Source organism: Lycium barbarum, chromosome 2 (genome assembly GCF_019175385.1).
Source record: "Lycium barbarum isolate Lr01 chromosome 2, ASM1917538v2, whole genome shotgun sequence".
NCBI lineage: Eukaryota > Viridiplantae > Streptophyta > Magnoliopsida > Solanales > Solanaceae > Lycium > Lycium barbarum.
Genome location: NC_083338.1, coordinates 123,361,216 through 123,378,269, shown reverse-complemented (window position 1 = coordinate 123,378,269; position 17,054 = coordinate 123,361,216). Strand labels below are relative to the sequence as shown.

Sequence of the window (17,054 nt, the reverse complement as noted above, 5' to 3'; positions counted from 1 at the left end):
AGTTTTATTTTATTTTATTTTCTCATGTAATTTTGTGTTGTACTTGCCGACAAACATAAGTAATGAACAAAGATTTCACTTAAAGTAGGATTAGTTTTAAATTTAAAGAATAAATGCAAATAACTTATATCATCGTTAAATAATTTAAAAATGTATCAAAATGCAAATTATAGTCCATCCGTCTCAATCAAAAAATGAATACAAAAGTACGGTAGTTAATTAATCAAATTTTACATGTGCAAACTTTTAACATAAAATTAATCTAATAAATTACTTATTAAAAGAGAAACTATAAAAAGTTAGTTTTATATATATTATAGAAATGTTTGAAAACAATATTGTAGTTAAAAATACAATTTGATCTCCAAACAATAATAACACTAGACGATTCTAAAAAGTATATATTTTTTAAATGTTCTTAATATAAATGTATTTTGCAAAATATCGAATAATCAATATATATATATATATATATATATATATATATATATATATATATATATATATATATATATATATATATATTTAGGACAAAATATTTAAGTTCGACATAAAAAAGTTATATTACAATGTAAATTTCATAAAATAGTTCATTAAATTAAGAAAAAAGGAAAAGTTTATTTTTTAACATGCATCTTTTGAAAGTAAAAAGAAGCTAAGCTTAAAGTAAAAACAATTTAATTTCATTGACTTTTCAATATTTTTTGTGTGGTTTAATTTGAAAGGAACGTGTATAAAAGTATCTTCCAATATCAAGATATTTAATTATTTATATTTATTTATTTATAAGTTAACTTTATTGATATCATCATAAAACAGTATTTTCGCATCCAATAATTTTGATATTTAGTGGATACTATAATATCTTGGAGTAAAAGATAAGTTAGCCAATATGGTTCAATTTGAAGAAACAAAAGATATTAATTTAACATATAAAAAGCTTGATTTGAATTATTAGAGACTTTAATCTTAAAAAATTACAGTAAAATAGAAATTAGAAGAGCTTTCAATTGTTTAATTTTTTTTAAAAATATTTTATATATATAAAAAATATTTTCTTTTAACTTTCAGACACATTTTTATACTTTAATATTTTAGAAATCTTTTGAATACGCAAGAGCAGAAAAATATCTACATATTAAATTTTAACGTCGATTTGGCCCTGACTTACCACACACTAAATGACACTAGTTCCTTTTATATGATTACGACTTTTTTGGGTACCGCAAAGTTAGATGACGTGCAGATTCGCCTTACCTTGGATTTTTGCGGTGAATAACTGAAAAGCGTGGGTACCAGGCTAACAACAGCTATCAAAACTTAGACAACCATTCATTATATATGTTCTTTTAATTGACTGAAAAAAAAATGTTCTTTTAATTATATATATATATATATTTTCTCTATCTCGATTAACGTGATTTTTTTTTTTATCTTAAAAAGAATATTACATTTCTATACTTAAAAAAAATATAACCTAAAATTTGTCGTTTGACCTTTAATGAAATAATTTACAGCCATATAAAATATTCATAACTTGTTTTATACTATAAGTTTCAAAATTCTTTATTTCTTTCTTGAAGTCTGTACCTAATCAAATTATATCACATAAATTAAAACGGAGGGAGTACTCATAATTTCTTTCCGAAAGTCAAATAAATATAGTAAAGTATAAGAAATATTAGTAGGGATTTCTATTTTTCTACTTAATTGCAACAGGTCACATGAGAGATATAAAAATATTCTTTTTATTACATAACCTTTTTCATAGAAAATTAATTTATAATCTACTATTTTTCTAATGATATGACCTTTTTAACAAAAGAAACAACCTTTGTAGATTCATTTCATCTATTCAAATTATACTTGAGGGTCATATTCTTTTGAATGAAGAAAAAAGAAAGAGAAAAACAAAGGGAAAATGACTTTTTGCACTGTGTGTTGGTCAACTTCCGTGAGGGAGAGGAAAACTGTCTATTTTCTACAATCACTTTCTTATCAAAATTAAGAATGAAAAATAAGAGGCTAACAGAAATTCATGAATACCCTTATTGCCAACTACCACAAAGAGCACCATATCTCCTCTCATCCGTCCCCATTTCCAAAAAAGGGCCAAAACCCGTGTTTCTTTCTTCTAACAACCAGACCAAAAGGATATAGGCGTTTTTGGGTTTGGATGTTTTACTTATAAAACCATTTTTCTTACTAATATTTTGGCTCGCTATTCAGATTATTAATAAATCGCAAAAGGTCTCTACTTACTCATGGTACTTTCTTCTTTCTCTCTCTCTATCTGGTTGCTATACATATTCTTTAATCTTTCTTATTTAGATATATCCAGAAAACTATTAAAAATGTAAATAAGCTCTTATTTCCTATTTTTTTTTTTTGTTACTTCAAAATGTTAAAAATCGTTGTAAAAAATTATTCTTTTAGGAAAAACAGGTTGGATTATGGAAAGAAAGTCTTCTCTTTTTGTGTTTTATTTTGCTTTTCTTTAATCTCTGAAGTAGTAAGATTAAAAGTGGTCTCTCTGAATAGTGAATCTAAGTAGGCCTTTGGCTATAGATTTCACTTCATTTGGAATTTACGAAGTTGGAGTTAAATGGAGTTGTGGTTGTACTACTTTTTGTAAAAAATATTTGAAATAATGTTTATTATTAAATGTACTTAAATATAACTTTAAAAGTGAAATGAAAAACATGTTATAAGTTAGTATTTTGCAAACTTGAAATACAACTTCAAGTTGGATCTCAAATGTTTATGATCAGACGCTGATAAAAAAATTGAATAAGTTTTAATGTCTCTTTGGTGAAATAGATATGAACTCAGCTTTGCTAGTGAGTGGTCTGATTAGCTTTAGTGTTTTCGCTATTCGTAGGTTGTTGTGTTAGTGGAGAACATAGTTCAAATAGTACTAAAAAAATCTTTTAATTTGGTTATGTGGGGATGTAATTGGCTGTAGAATTCTGACAAGATCTCCCTTCACTTTTTGCCTTTTTGTTAAAAAGTCATCAACCATGCAATTTGGCCATTGGGTCCACTTAATTTGTACTACATGAACAGTGTTTTTATTGCACTTAAACAAATGGGTGCATGCCTAAGTTGTTTAAAAATTAATTTAAAAAATCATTGCAGGGCTCCAAATGACTTCTTCCTAGATTCTTTTTCCCTTTCAAAGTAATAATTTATGATTTATGTCAAATAGCGAAGTTGTAAATATTTTTTCATCTAGCTTTATTAACTAAGCATTTTTAATCTTGAAACAACTAAGAGAAGTGCCAACTTAACTGAAAGTTGTTCACAATCAAGTTCTATCATAGCCGTCCTTAGAAAGAGGTAGGTAGAATCAGATTCATGTTGATGACATTTGGTTGAATTATTGCACATGCTTATGTATTACTTTATTAGATAGTGCATTTTCTTTCGTGGAGGAGTAAACTTGTCCTCTATATTAAATTGTTACTGCACAAGTTTTTCTGGTTTGACTGAGTTGCTCTTTGAAGTTGTTGATATGCAGTTCTTCAACCTAGGAACTTAAATCAAACAAAGCAATTGTATTGAAGATTTATCTATAAGGTCTTGATCTTTTTTATTTTTATTTTTGATAACCGTGGTATCTGGTCCAGCTTGCACGTTCTATTAGGTCTTGATCTTCTGATACTATTTTATTCTTTCTTATGTTCAGTTCCCTTGTCAACTTTGGTCTCGTCTGATTTATTGATACATGTGTTGGGACAACATTCAGAAAGTGATCTGGATCAATTTTTGGTTGCTCCTTGTTTTTTTAATTATATGTAGCAACTTTTGTCTACTCTAGTTTCTAACTGTCTTGATGATTAAGTTTTTTTTTGTCCTGATATTTGAGTGGTTATATTTGTGATGGCTAGCCATATACTACTTTATTTCATAGGTGATATCATACAAATATTTTAAGTAGGTAGGATCACTTGTTTCATGCTATTTGTAAGCTTCCACATATGGAGTAGTTGGCTATTAGTCATTTGTTTATGCAGCCAATTGCATCATTCTGAATGTCATCTTACCTTGACAGTTGACTGAATATAGAAGTTTTTGGCTTCTTCAATAGTGAATGAAGTTCCAGTGAAGGATCATGGATTGTGAGAATAAGGATTCTGAGCTTAGAAAAGTCGGATCATCTCGCACAAGCAGTGCCTGTTCTTCTCTCAGGAGGCGTTCTTTAAGTTTATCACTTTCTCTTCCTAAACATCTGAATGACGATGACGATGAAAGTGAATCTGTATCCGAAGCAGGAGATATCGGGGATCGAGAGCTTCATAGCAGTAGGTACAGTGGGAGTTTCAGGCTAAGATTAATTGGTGAAAATGCACCAGAACATGGAGTGGTTGTTCCCATTTCAGAGGACAGTATGTTGGAGTCTAACGCCAATTCATTATGGTCTCGTGATCCCAATGCTATGAGTGGTGTTACTCCCGAGCATAAAAAGAATGTGAGTATGGTTAAATTGCCTGTAAGCTTATTCTAGGTATTCCAATCTACTTCTTCTGACCAGCAGTGATCTTCATGCAGGATGAAAAAATAGAGGTGCCATGGATTTTGGAGTATGCTTCATGTCTCTTGTTTCTAGCTGTACTAGGAATATTGGGGGTAACGTACAATGTCTTATTTTGAATCCACTAAAAAGCGTTTAGTTTGCATATTAGATTTTTGCCTTTCCAAATAGTAGGGGAAGTATGCTGGTTTGTCAATGTCCTGCCATCTTGCTTTTTGTTTCATTTTCTCTTGGGGTTCAAGTCTATATCTGATTGTCTCTCATTGGTTTTATTTCAAATTGGTTAATTTCCTATTCTTCTGCATTTGGATTCTTAAGTAAACTGTTGTCCTGAAGGCTCCTTCTAAACTGGCATGTTCTATACTTCTATTGGTCTATTTAATTGAAGCTATTTCATGAATTGAATTTTCTTGAAACAAAATTTGGTTTTCCAAAATGGAGGTATGGTGCATATTGCTTTTGAGAAGGTATGATGGGCAGTTTCAGTTGTTTTTGTTTGTTGAAAATGCCTTTACTTCCTCATGAGACTATACTGACTATATCTTGTCTGAAGATGCCCGAATCTGAATTTTGGACAAGTTACTGTTGATTTGATGAAGATTAACGCATTGTCTGCTGGTCTTAAAGGTTGAGGCATTTGATGTGTGGAAACTTTTTGCTTCAGTTTTAATGATAGGATTATGCTCCACAATACTTGGTTTGGCTTTTGCAAGAACTCAAAAGTAAACACAAGGAAATATAGGGAGGATCTTGAACCCATAGCTATATCTGCTGACGTGTAGGACCATCACTTTTTTTGGGTGATTGGCTTGTTAAAAAGTCCATATGGACCTCGTCTGTGTTTGCTCTCTGTATGATTATATCTTCGTTTTTTTTCTGGAATACTAAAATCAGCTTTGTACTGTTTTAGAAAATTGCAAAGCATCACCAGACTGTAGTGCAACTTTACAGGAATCTGATTATGTAATACTCTGCAGGTTTTGTTGAGGTACGGTCTCCAAAAATTATTCGGACCAGGAATAGTTGGTGCCACAAATGATCATAGTTATATGTATCCCGACCTGCCTTCTAACATGGTATACCATCCTCTTCCTATTCCTTTTATTCTCTGTACTTTTTTTTCTCAGTAAGATCGACTGCATGTTAAAGAAGATCAAAGATTTAAAGAGAAGATGTAGAATGATTATGACATCAAAAAAGAGACATTAACCGCCCTGATACTACTATACAAAAACTGCCATATGTGAAGTCCAAAATCCATATCGATTCCAAACTCGTTCAAGATTCCTCCTTCGAGAAATAACTTTGTGGCTGGCAAAACTCTTCCTCCTGATTTAGGATTTCTGCATCCTCATCATCTGGTTTCACCATATCCAAGTTGTAGAAGCGATCAAGTAGCTTCAAAAAATCATCAGGAGCAAATTGCCTATTGAAGCTTCTACGCAGATATTCTGTTAAGCAGTGAAGGACAAAATGACGATGTATGCCTCTCGGTTTGCCGCGCGGGGGGGGGGGGGGGGGGGGGGTGTAGATTTCAAGAGCCTCCAACAACCTTATCTCCAATTCCATCTGCGATTGCTCCCTTCTTCTAATGTTTCTTTCTTCATTTCTTCTTCTACTTTCTTGCCTTTGCTAGCACCAGTGTTTGCCCCATTACCTTTTTTTTTTTTTCCTTCTCGTTCTTGGGGTTTGGGTGTGAAGAATTTACCACATTCTTGGAGAATGATCCGTGAAAGATTTGATTTTTGATATAAATTTATGGTTTCTTGAAAGGGGTTTTGATTCAATAAGTTTCTACTCTGTACTTGTTTATCTGCTTCATGCAGCAAGCCAAATATATGATTATGCCAATGGATGGGATTTAGTTTAAAGTATCAAATTTACTCCAGGTTGCAAGAGATCAAATATATACTGTTTGTTTCTGCAGTGAAGCAATGCCAAATTGAATTTCCTGTTTCCCATGTTGTTCTGACTTATCTTTAATCTATGAAAAAAATGTTAGTTGAAGGAGTTCAAAAAAAAAAGTTCATTTGATAAGCGCAAGCTGGAGGGATCTCAGTAATTTGTTAAATCTTTGATGCAGTTACTTTTACTTTAAGATGATATTATTAAACATAGTCTGCTCTAGAATAGAATGAAGCTTATCAAATCATACACACGTGATGATTATTTACACCTTGCCGAATATATTGGTAAGGTTCATAGGATTATCAGGGTTAGTACTATACTTGGTTCTTGTAGTTTTATATGTGAATATTCATATGTATTTGAAGTCATTTGTTTGTTTATGCTTCTGTATATCCTTTTGATCAGCAAGGTCATGACTTGATACAATGCTCAACCAAGAACATGTGGTTTTAGCATTTTTCATGTTTCTCTTGCAACTCTTTTGTGCTAATTGTATTTTGTTATTTGACCTCATACAATTTATTTTTGCCTGCTAAAGGTCGGTTCGTTCTTGATGGGTTGGTTTGGTGTGGTCTTTAAAGAGGACATTTCCAGAATTTCAAGTCAATTGGCAATTGGATTGTCAACTGGTTTTCTAGGAAGCCTTACTACTTTCAGTGGTTGGAACCAAAAAATGCTCGAGCTTAGTGTTGGAGGGCAGTGGGTTTTTGTAGTTCTTGGCTATCTTATAGGTATATATTATTTTCGTGCATAGACGTACAGATGGTGTGTCAAGTTAATTACTGGTATAGTTATAACTTCATCATAGTTATTTTTGCCTCTTTAACTCTTGTTAATCTTATTAGAGGAACCATTGTTTCCTTTTTTTGAACTTATTATTGATATCTACGAATTCTCGTAGGTTTATTTCTTGTTGCCTACTCGATCATATTTGGAATTGAGACTGCCAAAGGTGCCAACTGGCTCTACAAAAGAGCCAGTATGAATTCATCCAACTTGGGCACCAACTACCATTGGAGAGCAGATAGCTGCAAGCGCCATTTAATAGTAATACTTGTTCTACTAGTCATTCTAGCATCGCTCTGGGGGATGAGCATAGGACTGGAGGTAAATGAATTCAGCAGTGGCAGTACAAAAGCGCAGTTGTGGCTGGGCTGCATAGTTGGTCCATTTGGCGTGTGGATTAGGTGGTTCTTAGCACGACTAAATGGACGTGGTTTAGGAAAATCAGGCTTGCTCAAATGGGTACCTTTCGGAACTTTGATTGCCAATGTATCAGCAGCTTGTATCATGGCAGCACTTGCAACCTTGAAGAAAGCAGTAAGTATGCATATTCTTAACATAACGGCTTTCAGGGGCGGTCCTATGTGGTTTCAAGTGGGTTCATATGAACCCACTTTGTTGAAAAATAACATTGTATATACATGTATATTTAATCTGTTTTTAAAAAATATATATGTATATACAGTGTTATTTATATATTCCATATATATTGAACCCACTTGGTAAAAATCCTAGGTCCGGCGGTCCGCCACTGATGGCTTTATGTCACTTGTAACGTATATAACGTTTAACTGTATGTATGTATTTTGATGTTGGTGGTGTAGGTCAACACACAGACGTGTGACACTGTTGCTTCTGGTATTCAGCTAGGATTATTGGGTTGTCTAAGTACAGTTTCAACTTTCATTGCTGAATTTCATGCAATGAGAGGAAGCAAGTATCCATGGAGGGCGTATGTGTACGCTTTGTGTACGATACTTATATCATTTGTCTTGGGGACACTTATATACTCCGTGCCTGTTTGGGTTGAAAATTTCAGCTAGAGGATCAATAATACAAAATCAAAGTCGATGTCGGGGTGCTTTCAAATAGTAAGTTGTTCTCAGCAGATCAGATCTTCATAATTTGGGCTGTTGAGGTCCTTATATATCTCATGGCAAATACAACAGTTGGCTGTTTCCCAGCTCCAAAGAAACAAGAACAAATACAAGAGAGTGTTACAAAATTGGGAAATGAAAAATCTTACCCTGAATACGGGTAATTAATCAAGTGGACAGTTTAAGGATGCAAGTTCCAGATCGTATTAACAACTGTTGTAACTTCATACATGTTACCTTCTCAAAAAGAAAAAAGACAACTGTTGTAATTGGAGGTAAAATTTAATCTCATATTGGCATAAGCATTTTATTATTATTTTCTCCAAATTAGCTTTTGGGTCTTTTGGTACTTTTTGGCCTCAATGTCGGGTCTTCGTCATCGCCAATATCAGGTCCATATGCTATTGATAGTTTAGTACCAATTTGAGTTTCGAAGCCCGATTGTTGAGATTGTTGTGTACCAAATTCAAGTTCGAAGCCCGACTGTTATGAACTTGAATTTGGTACACAACAATCTCAACAATCGGGCTTCGAAACTCAAATTGGTACTAAACTATCAATAGCATATGGACCTGATATTGGCGATGACGAAGACCCGACATTGAGGCCAAAAGTCATATCGGAAGCTGATACATTGCTGACCATGAGGAAGACAAGAATGAGGCCACCAACCGGTGGTAAAAGGATTCAATTCACTGGAGATCCAAGCGGAGTGTCAAAAAGGTAACGGCAGTGGCATATTTGAGCCAAACTTTCAACGAGTGGCATAAATGAGTCATTTCTGATAGTTCGATGGCATATTTGAGCATTTTCCGTTGGTTTAATTAGGATTTATTTTGGCTGGTTTTTATTTAAGTGATGTGGACCAATAAATTTTTGCCACGTGGCATATCTGGTATTTTAAAACCACCGTTAGTGAATAATGGCATGGATGAGCCAAAAAGGTAACGGCAGTGGCATATTTGAGCCAAACTTTCAACGAGTGGCATAAATGAGCCATTTCTGATAGTTCGATGGCATAATTGAGCCTTTTCCGTTCTTTTAAAGAAGTAAACAATTGTTGAGATGTTTTCAACTTCTGAGGTTAGCACAAGACATGGATGGGTGGTTATTATAGTTTGACTATTCAGAGACAAGGAATGCTGGACATTTTGCATATTAGTGAAGACCGGCTTATCTTTTCTTTTTAGCTAGAATATGACAGTGTACTTATAATTAGTAATAAGCAACTGTTGTAGAATTTGAATTTGTTGGAAAGAGACAAGTATAATTATGATGGAAAAATTAAGGGTTCTTTCGATTTTTCACTAATAGTTAAAAAGGTATAATTTTTTTAATTAAAAAGGAAAAAAAAAATTGATTTGTCTTGATGCTGATCATTGAGATTTGAATGATTTGAAGCATATGAAGACATCTTTGATTTTCTATTTAGTGATAAAAAAAAAAAAAAAAAAAAAAAAAACTGTGATCAGAAAGTGATGCAAAATTGAAAAAACATTACCTTAAAATTGGAAGTCCTCAATTAAAACATAATAGTAGGTACAAGTGGTATACATGGATCGGGTTGGTTCGGATTTTTCAAATACCGAACCAATTTAATTGCGTCGGATTTTTAAATTTATAAACCAAATCAAACCAATAAAATTCGGCTTTTTCAACTTCGGAATTTCTCGGGGTTTTCGGGTTTTTTCCGGAAAAGTTTTCATACAAAACATATAACTTGTGCTTCAAATATTTCTTTAGTCCTAGTGAGGTACAACTATATAATTAAGGTGTTTCTTAAGGAAATAACACAAAATGTGAGATGAGTGATGACATTGTATTAAAATAAATATTGCTAATTAATAAGTCATAAAGAAAATGATCATAATCTAAAAATACTAAGTCATGCTAAAATAGGTACGACTAGTAAGTATTAATTATATGATAAAGAAAAAAAATTAAGTTATGTATTTTCAATCTCTAAGCCAATTATGCAAAACCAAAGAATGAATATCCAACATTATTGTCATTCCTAATGTTAAGAATTGAATTTCTTTTTGTTAGCATTAGTGTTGAGTTGATCTTGGTTTGGACTTTATTTGAGTTATTAACATCCATGAGATATAAAACTTACTGACAGTCAAAATTCTAAGTTCAAGCTTGAAATAATATGATAAAAGACAAAAAAAAATAAAAAAATTAAGAAACATTTATAAATTACATTACAATAAATATTTTTTATGTATAAAATGTTTTAAAAATTGAATACATGTAATGTCGGGTTGATTTGGTTCGGTTTGGCTTTGTTTTAGCTAAAACCAAACCAAACCAATTATGGTGGGTTTTTTTTTTTCAACATCAAACCACTAGTTGGGTTTTTTTCTCGGTTTGGTCGGCTTTCTTTGTACACCCCAAGTAGCTACTATGATATTGATGATTTAGACTTATTTCCGAATTAAATGTGTTTAGACAAATAGTACAAGTAGAAAATTACTCTAATCAATCTACTAAATCAGATAAAAGGATTTAGTTTTCTTCAAAATGTGTATATCGATCATAGAATAATGAGTTTCAGTAACAATTGCATTTGTGGAAAGAAATTTTTCAAAATGAAAATTGTAGAAACTTGGAAACTTGCCTAGATTGACAATGTCTCAAGAGAAATTAAACAGATTAGTTATATTATCAATTGAAAAAAATTTATTAGAAGATATCGTTTATAAATAATTAATGCTCCGAATGACTTTGCTCTTTGTGCAAGTGTATGTAGTCAATGGAGGCTTCTACTTATAAGTCATGCAATTCCTAGAGAAAACAACCCAAGAACAAGTCAAAGTCATGCAACTACTCTTCCAAAATCGTAGAAACAAGTCAAAGTCATGCAACTACTCTTCCAAAATCGTAGAAACTTACTTAGAAACTTACCTAAATCGAAAATGTCTCAAGAGGAATTAAAGTATTAAACTGATTAGTTATATTATCAAGAGAAAAGGTATGTTTTAACCCCTGAACTTGGCACGAAAACTCACTTTAGCAACTAAACTTAACTTCTATTTATTTATCCCCCTTAACAACTTACGTTTCAATTATTTTCCACCCCAAATGCTGACGTGGCAAAAAAAAAAATTAAGAGAGTGAAAAACAAAAAAAGTGGACCCGCTCATATATATATATATATATATATATATATATATATATATATATATATTATTATAAATTAATAAAATAAAATAAAGGTTATACAATTAAAAAATAAAATAAACACTATACAATTAAAAAATAAAATAAAAATAAAAACCATCTTCTTCACAATCCCCCTCCCACTCCACAACCCCACCCACCATCTTCTTCCCACTCCACAGCCCCCCTCCCCCCCTCCCGCCACAGCCCCGCCCCCAGTTGCTTCTTCTCCTTCTTCTTCTTCTTCTTCTTCTTCACTCCACAGCCCCCCCCCCCCCCGCCACAGCCCCGCCCCCAGCTACTGCTTTTTCTTCTTCACAAATCCCTCTTTCTCTCTATATTCTCATAATTCTTTTCTTTTCATTTTCACTATTTTTTGGTTTCTTGATTTTGATTTTTATTTTCTTTCAAAAATAAAGTTATGGAAGAAATGAGTTTGCTAATAATAATACTAACCTTGACCAACAATAACAACCAAAACAACCAATTTGTACGAATTTAAGTGTAAGTGGGACTAATTTGAGAAGGAGTTGGATGAAATTTGTTGGGGGAGATGATGGTGGTGGTTGTGGATGTGGGTTAAAGATGGAGGTGGTGATTTTTTTTTTTCTTTTAAGGGCATTTCGTCCAAACTAATGATGGCCAACAATAACAATCAAAACAGTCAATTTGGACGAATTTGAGTGTAAGTGGGACTAATTTGAGAAGGAATTTGATGAAATTTGGTGGGGAGATGGTGGTGGTGGTGGTGGGTGTGGGTTAAAGATGATGGTGATGATTTTTTTTTTTGAAGGGCAGTTCGTCCAATTTGGACTGATAATAATGATGATTTTTTTTTGCAGTGGTGGCGGCAGCCGACGGCGGTGGCGGTGGCGGCGGTAGCAGCGGCGTAGTGGTTGATAAAAGTAAGGTGAGGATGAGGAGAAAGAAGAAGAAAGAGAATGAGAAAAAATAATAAAAGAAAACCAAAAAATGAAGTGTTGGTAATTTTGACGTGGCAATGATGTGGCAACGACGTGGCAATGATGTGGCATTGACGTGGCAATGATGTGGCATTGACGTGGCAATGACGTGGCGCGCGTGTAATACACCTCACATTGTGAGAGTGGTATTATTTTTTTAGGGTGGAAAATAATTGAAACGTAAGTTGTTAAGGGGGGTAAGTAAATAGAAGTTAAGTTTAGTTGCTAAAGTGAATTTTCGTGCCAAGTTCAGGGGTTAAAACATGTCTTTTCTCTATTATCAATTGAAAAAGAAATTATTAAAAGATATCGTTTATAAATAATTAATACTCCGAATGACTTTGCTCTTTGTGCAAGTTTATGTAGTCAATGGAGGCATCTACTTATAAGTCACGCAATTCCAAGAGAAAACAGCCCAAAAACAAGTCAAAGTCATGCAACTACTCTTCCAATTTCGATGAAACTCATTGGCCAAATACATGACTTTTTAGCTCCAACGCATTGTTTTCAACGACATCATCTTTCAAGTGGACAAGGTGGATAACTAATACTTTAAAAAGACTTGTTTCATTAAAGAGGAAACCAATAAACAAGCCTGAAAATACTTGATATTTAAGCTTCAAAGTCTTGTTACTAGGAATAAATAAAGAGAGCAATTATCCAATCGACACCATTTGCCAAGAAACATGATTTCAAGTGTTCTTTCTGATATTAACATGCCATCAGCCAAAACGATTATTTCTTCCACAGCTTCCATAGCTGCTACAGCCATGGTTGTTCGGTCAATAGCCCGAGACCTAATCCCTTATGAACTCCAACATTATGTTTACATGAGCATCCGTGGCTTCTTTAAATCATTTTCTTCTGAAATAGTTTTGATCATTGAAGAATTTGATGGCCTAGCCAGCAACCAAATTTATAAGGCTGCTGAAAACTACTTGGGCAGCAAGGTTTCCATTTCTGCTGGTAGCTTCAGGGTGAGCATGCCCGAAAAAGAGACTAAGATATCCACCTTGATAGCCAAAGACCAACAAGTCTTGGATAAGTTCAATGGTGTTCAGTTCAAATGGAGGCAAGTTACAAGGCAGGTTGAATCAAAGATCAGGTCCAATTACCCTGGTCAATCTTCAACTCAATCAGAAATTCGCTACTTTGAGCTATGCTTTCACAATAAATACAAGAAGATGGTATTCGAATCCTATTTCCCTTTCGTCATCAAGGAGTCAAACAAGGTGAAAGAAGAGAAGAAGACCCTCCAAATTTACACTATGAATGGTGAACACATGAGGAGATACTCGTATAGTAGTTCGGGAGATTATACATGGAACTCCATCAAGCTAGACCATCCTGCAACATTTGACACATTGGCAATGGACAGAGAGCTCAAGGAAATGATCGTGGGCGACCTGGAGATGTTTGTGAAAAGAAGGGATTTCTACAGGAAAGTTGGCAAAGCATGGAAACGTGGCTACTTGTTATATGGTCCTCCAGGGACTGGGAAATCAAGTTTGATAGCAGCCATGGCTAATTACCTTAACTTTGATATATATGATTTAGAGCTAACTGATATACGTGCAAATTCAGACCTTAGGAGAGTCCTACTTTCTACAGGGAACAGATCAATTCTAGTTGTGGAAGACATTGACTGCAGCCTCGACATTGAAGATCGAAAATCAGAAGAACAGACTTTGAAGGCACTCAAACCTCATATAACTCAAGCTCAAACCATAAATATTGTTAGGAAGCCAAAACCTCAGGAGGTAAGTCACACTTTAATTTCTCCTATATCATCTCAAACGTTCACTTCAACTAGCTAGTTCAAAAAACAGACATTTTTCACAGCAGTGCACAGAAGTTAAGTTTTTATTGATTTTGTTCTTTATGGAATTTTGTTAGGTTACATTATCAGGGTTGCTTAACTTCATAGACGGGTTGTGGTCAAGCTGTGGAGATGAAAGGATAATAGTGTTTACAACAAATCATAAAGACAGATTAGATGCTGCGTTATTGAGGCCAGGCCGGATGGATGTGCACATCCACATGTCTTATTGCACACCTTGCACTTTCCAGACATTGGTTTTGAATTATCTTGGAATTGAGGATCATCCTCTTTTCCCCGAAATCTTTGATGTTTTAAATGAGGCTATGGTGACCCCTGCTGAAGTGGCTGAGCAATTGCTGAGGAATGAAGGGGTTGACACTGCTATGAGCAATCTCCTTGATTTCATCCACAAGAAAAAGAAAGAAGCTGATGATTTCAAGGCAAAAGATCTGAAAAATGAACAAACCGAGGGAGAATTAGTTGACGAGATTACTCAAGAGTGAAATAATTAAGAGTTAGTTTATGGACATTCTTCTTGTTTAACTTTGATAGTTGGAGTGCATTTCGTTCAGAAAAGCATCAACTGCTATAGTGAAAAAGAATGTTCTCTATGATGTGTGATATATATATCATTGTACACTTGAGTTAATTCATATACCATTTGAGCACTAGCTCTTATTTGATAAGCAATAACTAAACAAAGAGATGGTCTCTTCAAGAACTCTTTAAGCTAATCCACTGACAACTATCACACCTAGACAACAGAAGAAAGATGTCAAAGACTGATGGGGCTAAACTTCTCCTATGATCAACCAAAGACATCCAGAATTCACCAGAAACGTAGTTGCAAAGCAACCTGCTACAACTTGAAAGTTGATTAGGTTGAAACTTGATTTCCAAATTGTCCATTCCCGATTTCTGCAGTTAGCCTAAAAGTCAAGTTTACATGAGGACTAAATGGATTTTACCATACCTCGTTGGATGGATAATGGCCGGGTTGTGTTTATTGAGGGATCATGAGGTTTACAACTCAATCGACCAAAATCACCATCCCATGTTTGTTAGGATCCGTCAGATAATTCCTCTGTATCATTCTATTCTATTTAGGCCCATTTCATTTTAATACTGGATATAATTTCCTTTTAATGCACATTAAGGGTAAATCTCTCACTTATCTCTGCACGATTAACTAATCCAATCTCTACTAGCTGGCACTGCCTATACAAATTGTTTGTTTCCAATATGTTTTTTTCTTAGTTAAGTTTTCTTGAGTTCGAGAGATTCAGATATTTTAAAATAAGTTTCATAACGTGAGGTCGACCTCGTCCTCTTACACTTTCAACAATCATATTGTTACATAACCATTTAGGTGATCTGAAGGTCCATGAGTGATACTTGCACCCTGTTTCAGATGTAATCAATTCTGATTTTTATCATTGTGATATGACTAGTTCAGTTGCAAAATATGCCAAGAGAGCGTGAACCGATAACCTAACAATTCAAAACATATGACTTGTACATTTTCTGAAAAATTGACCTTTCTAATTATCTTTAGTGCAAGAATGAACATTATAATGATGATAATCATGTCTGGGAGGCCGGGTCTCAGAACCACCATTGATAATTGTCCTTAATGATATACTATTACATCCTGAGATATTCTATAACTATTGACTCATATGCAAAAACTTAACTTAGGGGCTTTGAAGCAATAATTTTTGAGATACTCTATGACTACTGCCTCATAGGCAAAATTAGCTCAGGACTTTGAAGCAACAACTTATTCCCCATGGACAACATTTTACATTAACTCACTTTGACTAACTTATGACATACTCTACAACTCCTGTCTCGTACGCAAAACGTAGATTAAGGAGTTTGAAGCCACAACTTATTCCTCATGGGCAACACTTTACATTAGCTCACTGTGTCTAACTTATGAAATACTCTCGTAGATGAGTTCCGCTTTCCTTGTTTTCCATTGTCACTAACTTTGTGAATTTCAGCCTCTGTTGTGCCCTCTTGATCCCCTTTAGAAACAAGTTCAATGTTATCATCCTTGATATGATTCCCACCACCAACAGACGAAGTAAAAGAAAGCTTATTTTTAGAGGTGGATTTCTGCTTGGTAATGTCTTGTGAGAAGCCTGGTTTAGTGGTATGAAGAGAGCTGTACATTAACTTTTGGAATATTTTTGCTCTTCTTCTTCTTTTTTCTTCTTCCCAATTCTTGTTGACATAGTTTGTTGCTCCACATTGTTAACAGCCATACAATCTTCCTTGTCACTGTTACTAGTATCACCATGTTGATTCAACTGATCATTTTTAGGCTCCTCAACATCAACTTCCATGAGTCTTGGTTTTTCAAGAACTCTACAATTCACCATAGCATGTCCCAGTTTCTTACAATGTTTGCAATACTTAGGAACACCCTCGTATACAAGTTTTTGGACAAAACCTTTCAAAGGAGAGTCCTCGCCCTCACATCCTATCCAAATAGACTCAGGTTGAGGTTTTAGGAGATCAACTTCAACTCGGACCTTAGCCATACTAGGTCGAGTTCTATTCCTTGTGGCAGTATCTAAATCTAAGGGAGTCCCAACAGTGCTAAGAATTTGGCTCAAGTAAATCCAGTTGTGCAAATGAAATGGTAATTTTGGAGGAAGAACCCATACGGACGCAATGGGGAGATCTTCTTGTTCGTGGGGATGAGATCCATAGTTGAACTTTGGGGTCCAGCAATAGTGGTTTTTGATGAAATTGCTTTCATGGGAGGAGTGTGCCCT

The 17,054-nt window shown here is 34.1% G+C and overlaps 2 protein-coding genes across 10 annotated transcripts; both read left to right on the top strand.

Annotated features, from left to right (window-relative positions):
* The first annotated feature begins 2,061 nt into the window (after positions 1–2,061).
* Positions 2,062–8,635, top strand: LOC132627036 (fluoride export protein 1). Of its 9 annotated transcripts, none has more exons than XM_060342089.1 (8): positions 2,062–2,267; positions 3,507–3,579; positions 4,055–4,471; positions 4,552–4,629; positions 5,512–5,610; positions 6,981–7,173; positions 7,344–7,762; positions 8,050–8,635. In XM_060342089.1, the coding sequence occupies exons 3-8, from the start codon at positions 4,115–4,117 to the stop codon at positions 8,266–8,268; spliced, it is 1,365 nt and encodes a 454-aa protein (XP_060198072.1). In that variant the 5' UTR covers positions 2,062–2,267; positions 3,507–3,579; positions 4,055–4,114; the 3' UTR covers positions 8,269–8,635. The 9 variants fall into 9 exon arrangements, with proteins under 9 accessions (XP_060198072.1, XP_060198074.1, XP_060198069.1 ...); XM_060342093.1 differs by lacking the exon at positions 2,062–2,267 and adding an exon at positions 2,289–3,339 and having other exon boundaries at positions 4,091–4,471; XM_060342088.1 differs by lacking the exon at positions 2,062–2,267 and adding an exon at positions 2,290–3,339.
* A 4,333-nt stretch (positions 8,636–12,968) lies between these two features.
* LOC132627035 (AAA-ATPase At3g50940-like) lies at positions 12,969–14,921 on the top strand. The gene is made up of 2 exons (XM_060342085.1): positions 12,969–14,206; positions 14,343–14,921. The coding sequence occupies exons 1-2, from the start codon at positions 13,133–13,135 to the stop codon at positions 14,769–14,771; spliced, it is 1,503 nt and encodes a 500-aa protein (XP_060198068.1). The 5' UTR covers positions 12,969–13,132; the 3' UTR covers positions 14,772–14,921.
* Positions 14,922–17,054: the final 2,133 nt, after the last annotated feature.

What these genes read in the sequence shown, in the direction of transcription:
- LOC132627036 (XM_060342091.1), top strand. Translation starts at nt 4,115, where the DNA reads ATGGATTGTGAGAATAAGGATTCTGAGCTTAGAAAAGTCGGATCATCT. An exon ending in CTCCCGAGCATAAAAAGAAT is followed by an intron (nt 4,472 to 4,551) that starts GTGAGTATGGTT and finishes ATCTTCATGCAG; the next exon opens with GATGAAAAAATAGAGGTGCC. An exon ending in AGTTCTTGGCTATCTTATAG is followed by an intron (nt 7,174 to 7,343) that starts GTATATATTATT and finishes GAATTCTCGTAG; the next exon opens with GTTTATTTCTTGTTGCCTAC.
- LOC132627035 (XM_060342085.1), top strand. Translation starts at nt 13,133, where the DNA reads ATGATTTCAAGTGTTCTTTCTGATATTAACATGCCATCAGCCAAAACG. An exon ending in GGAAGCCAAAACCTCAGGAG is followed by an intron (nt 14,207 to 14,342) that starts GTAAGTCACACT and finishes GAATTTTGTTAG; the next exon opens with GTTACATTATCAGGGTTGCT.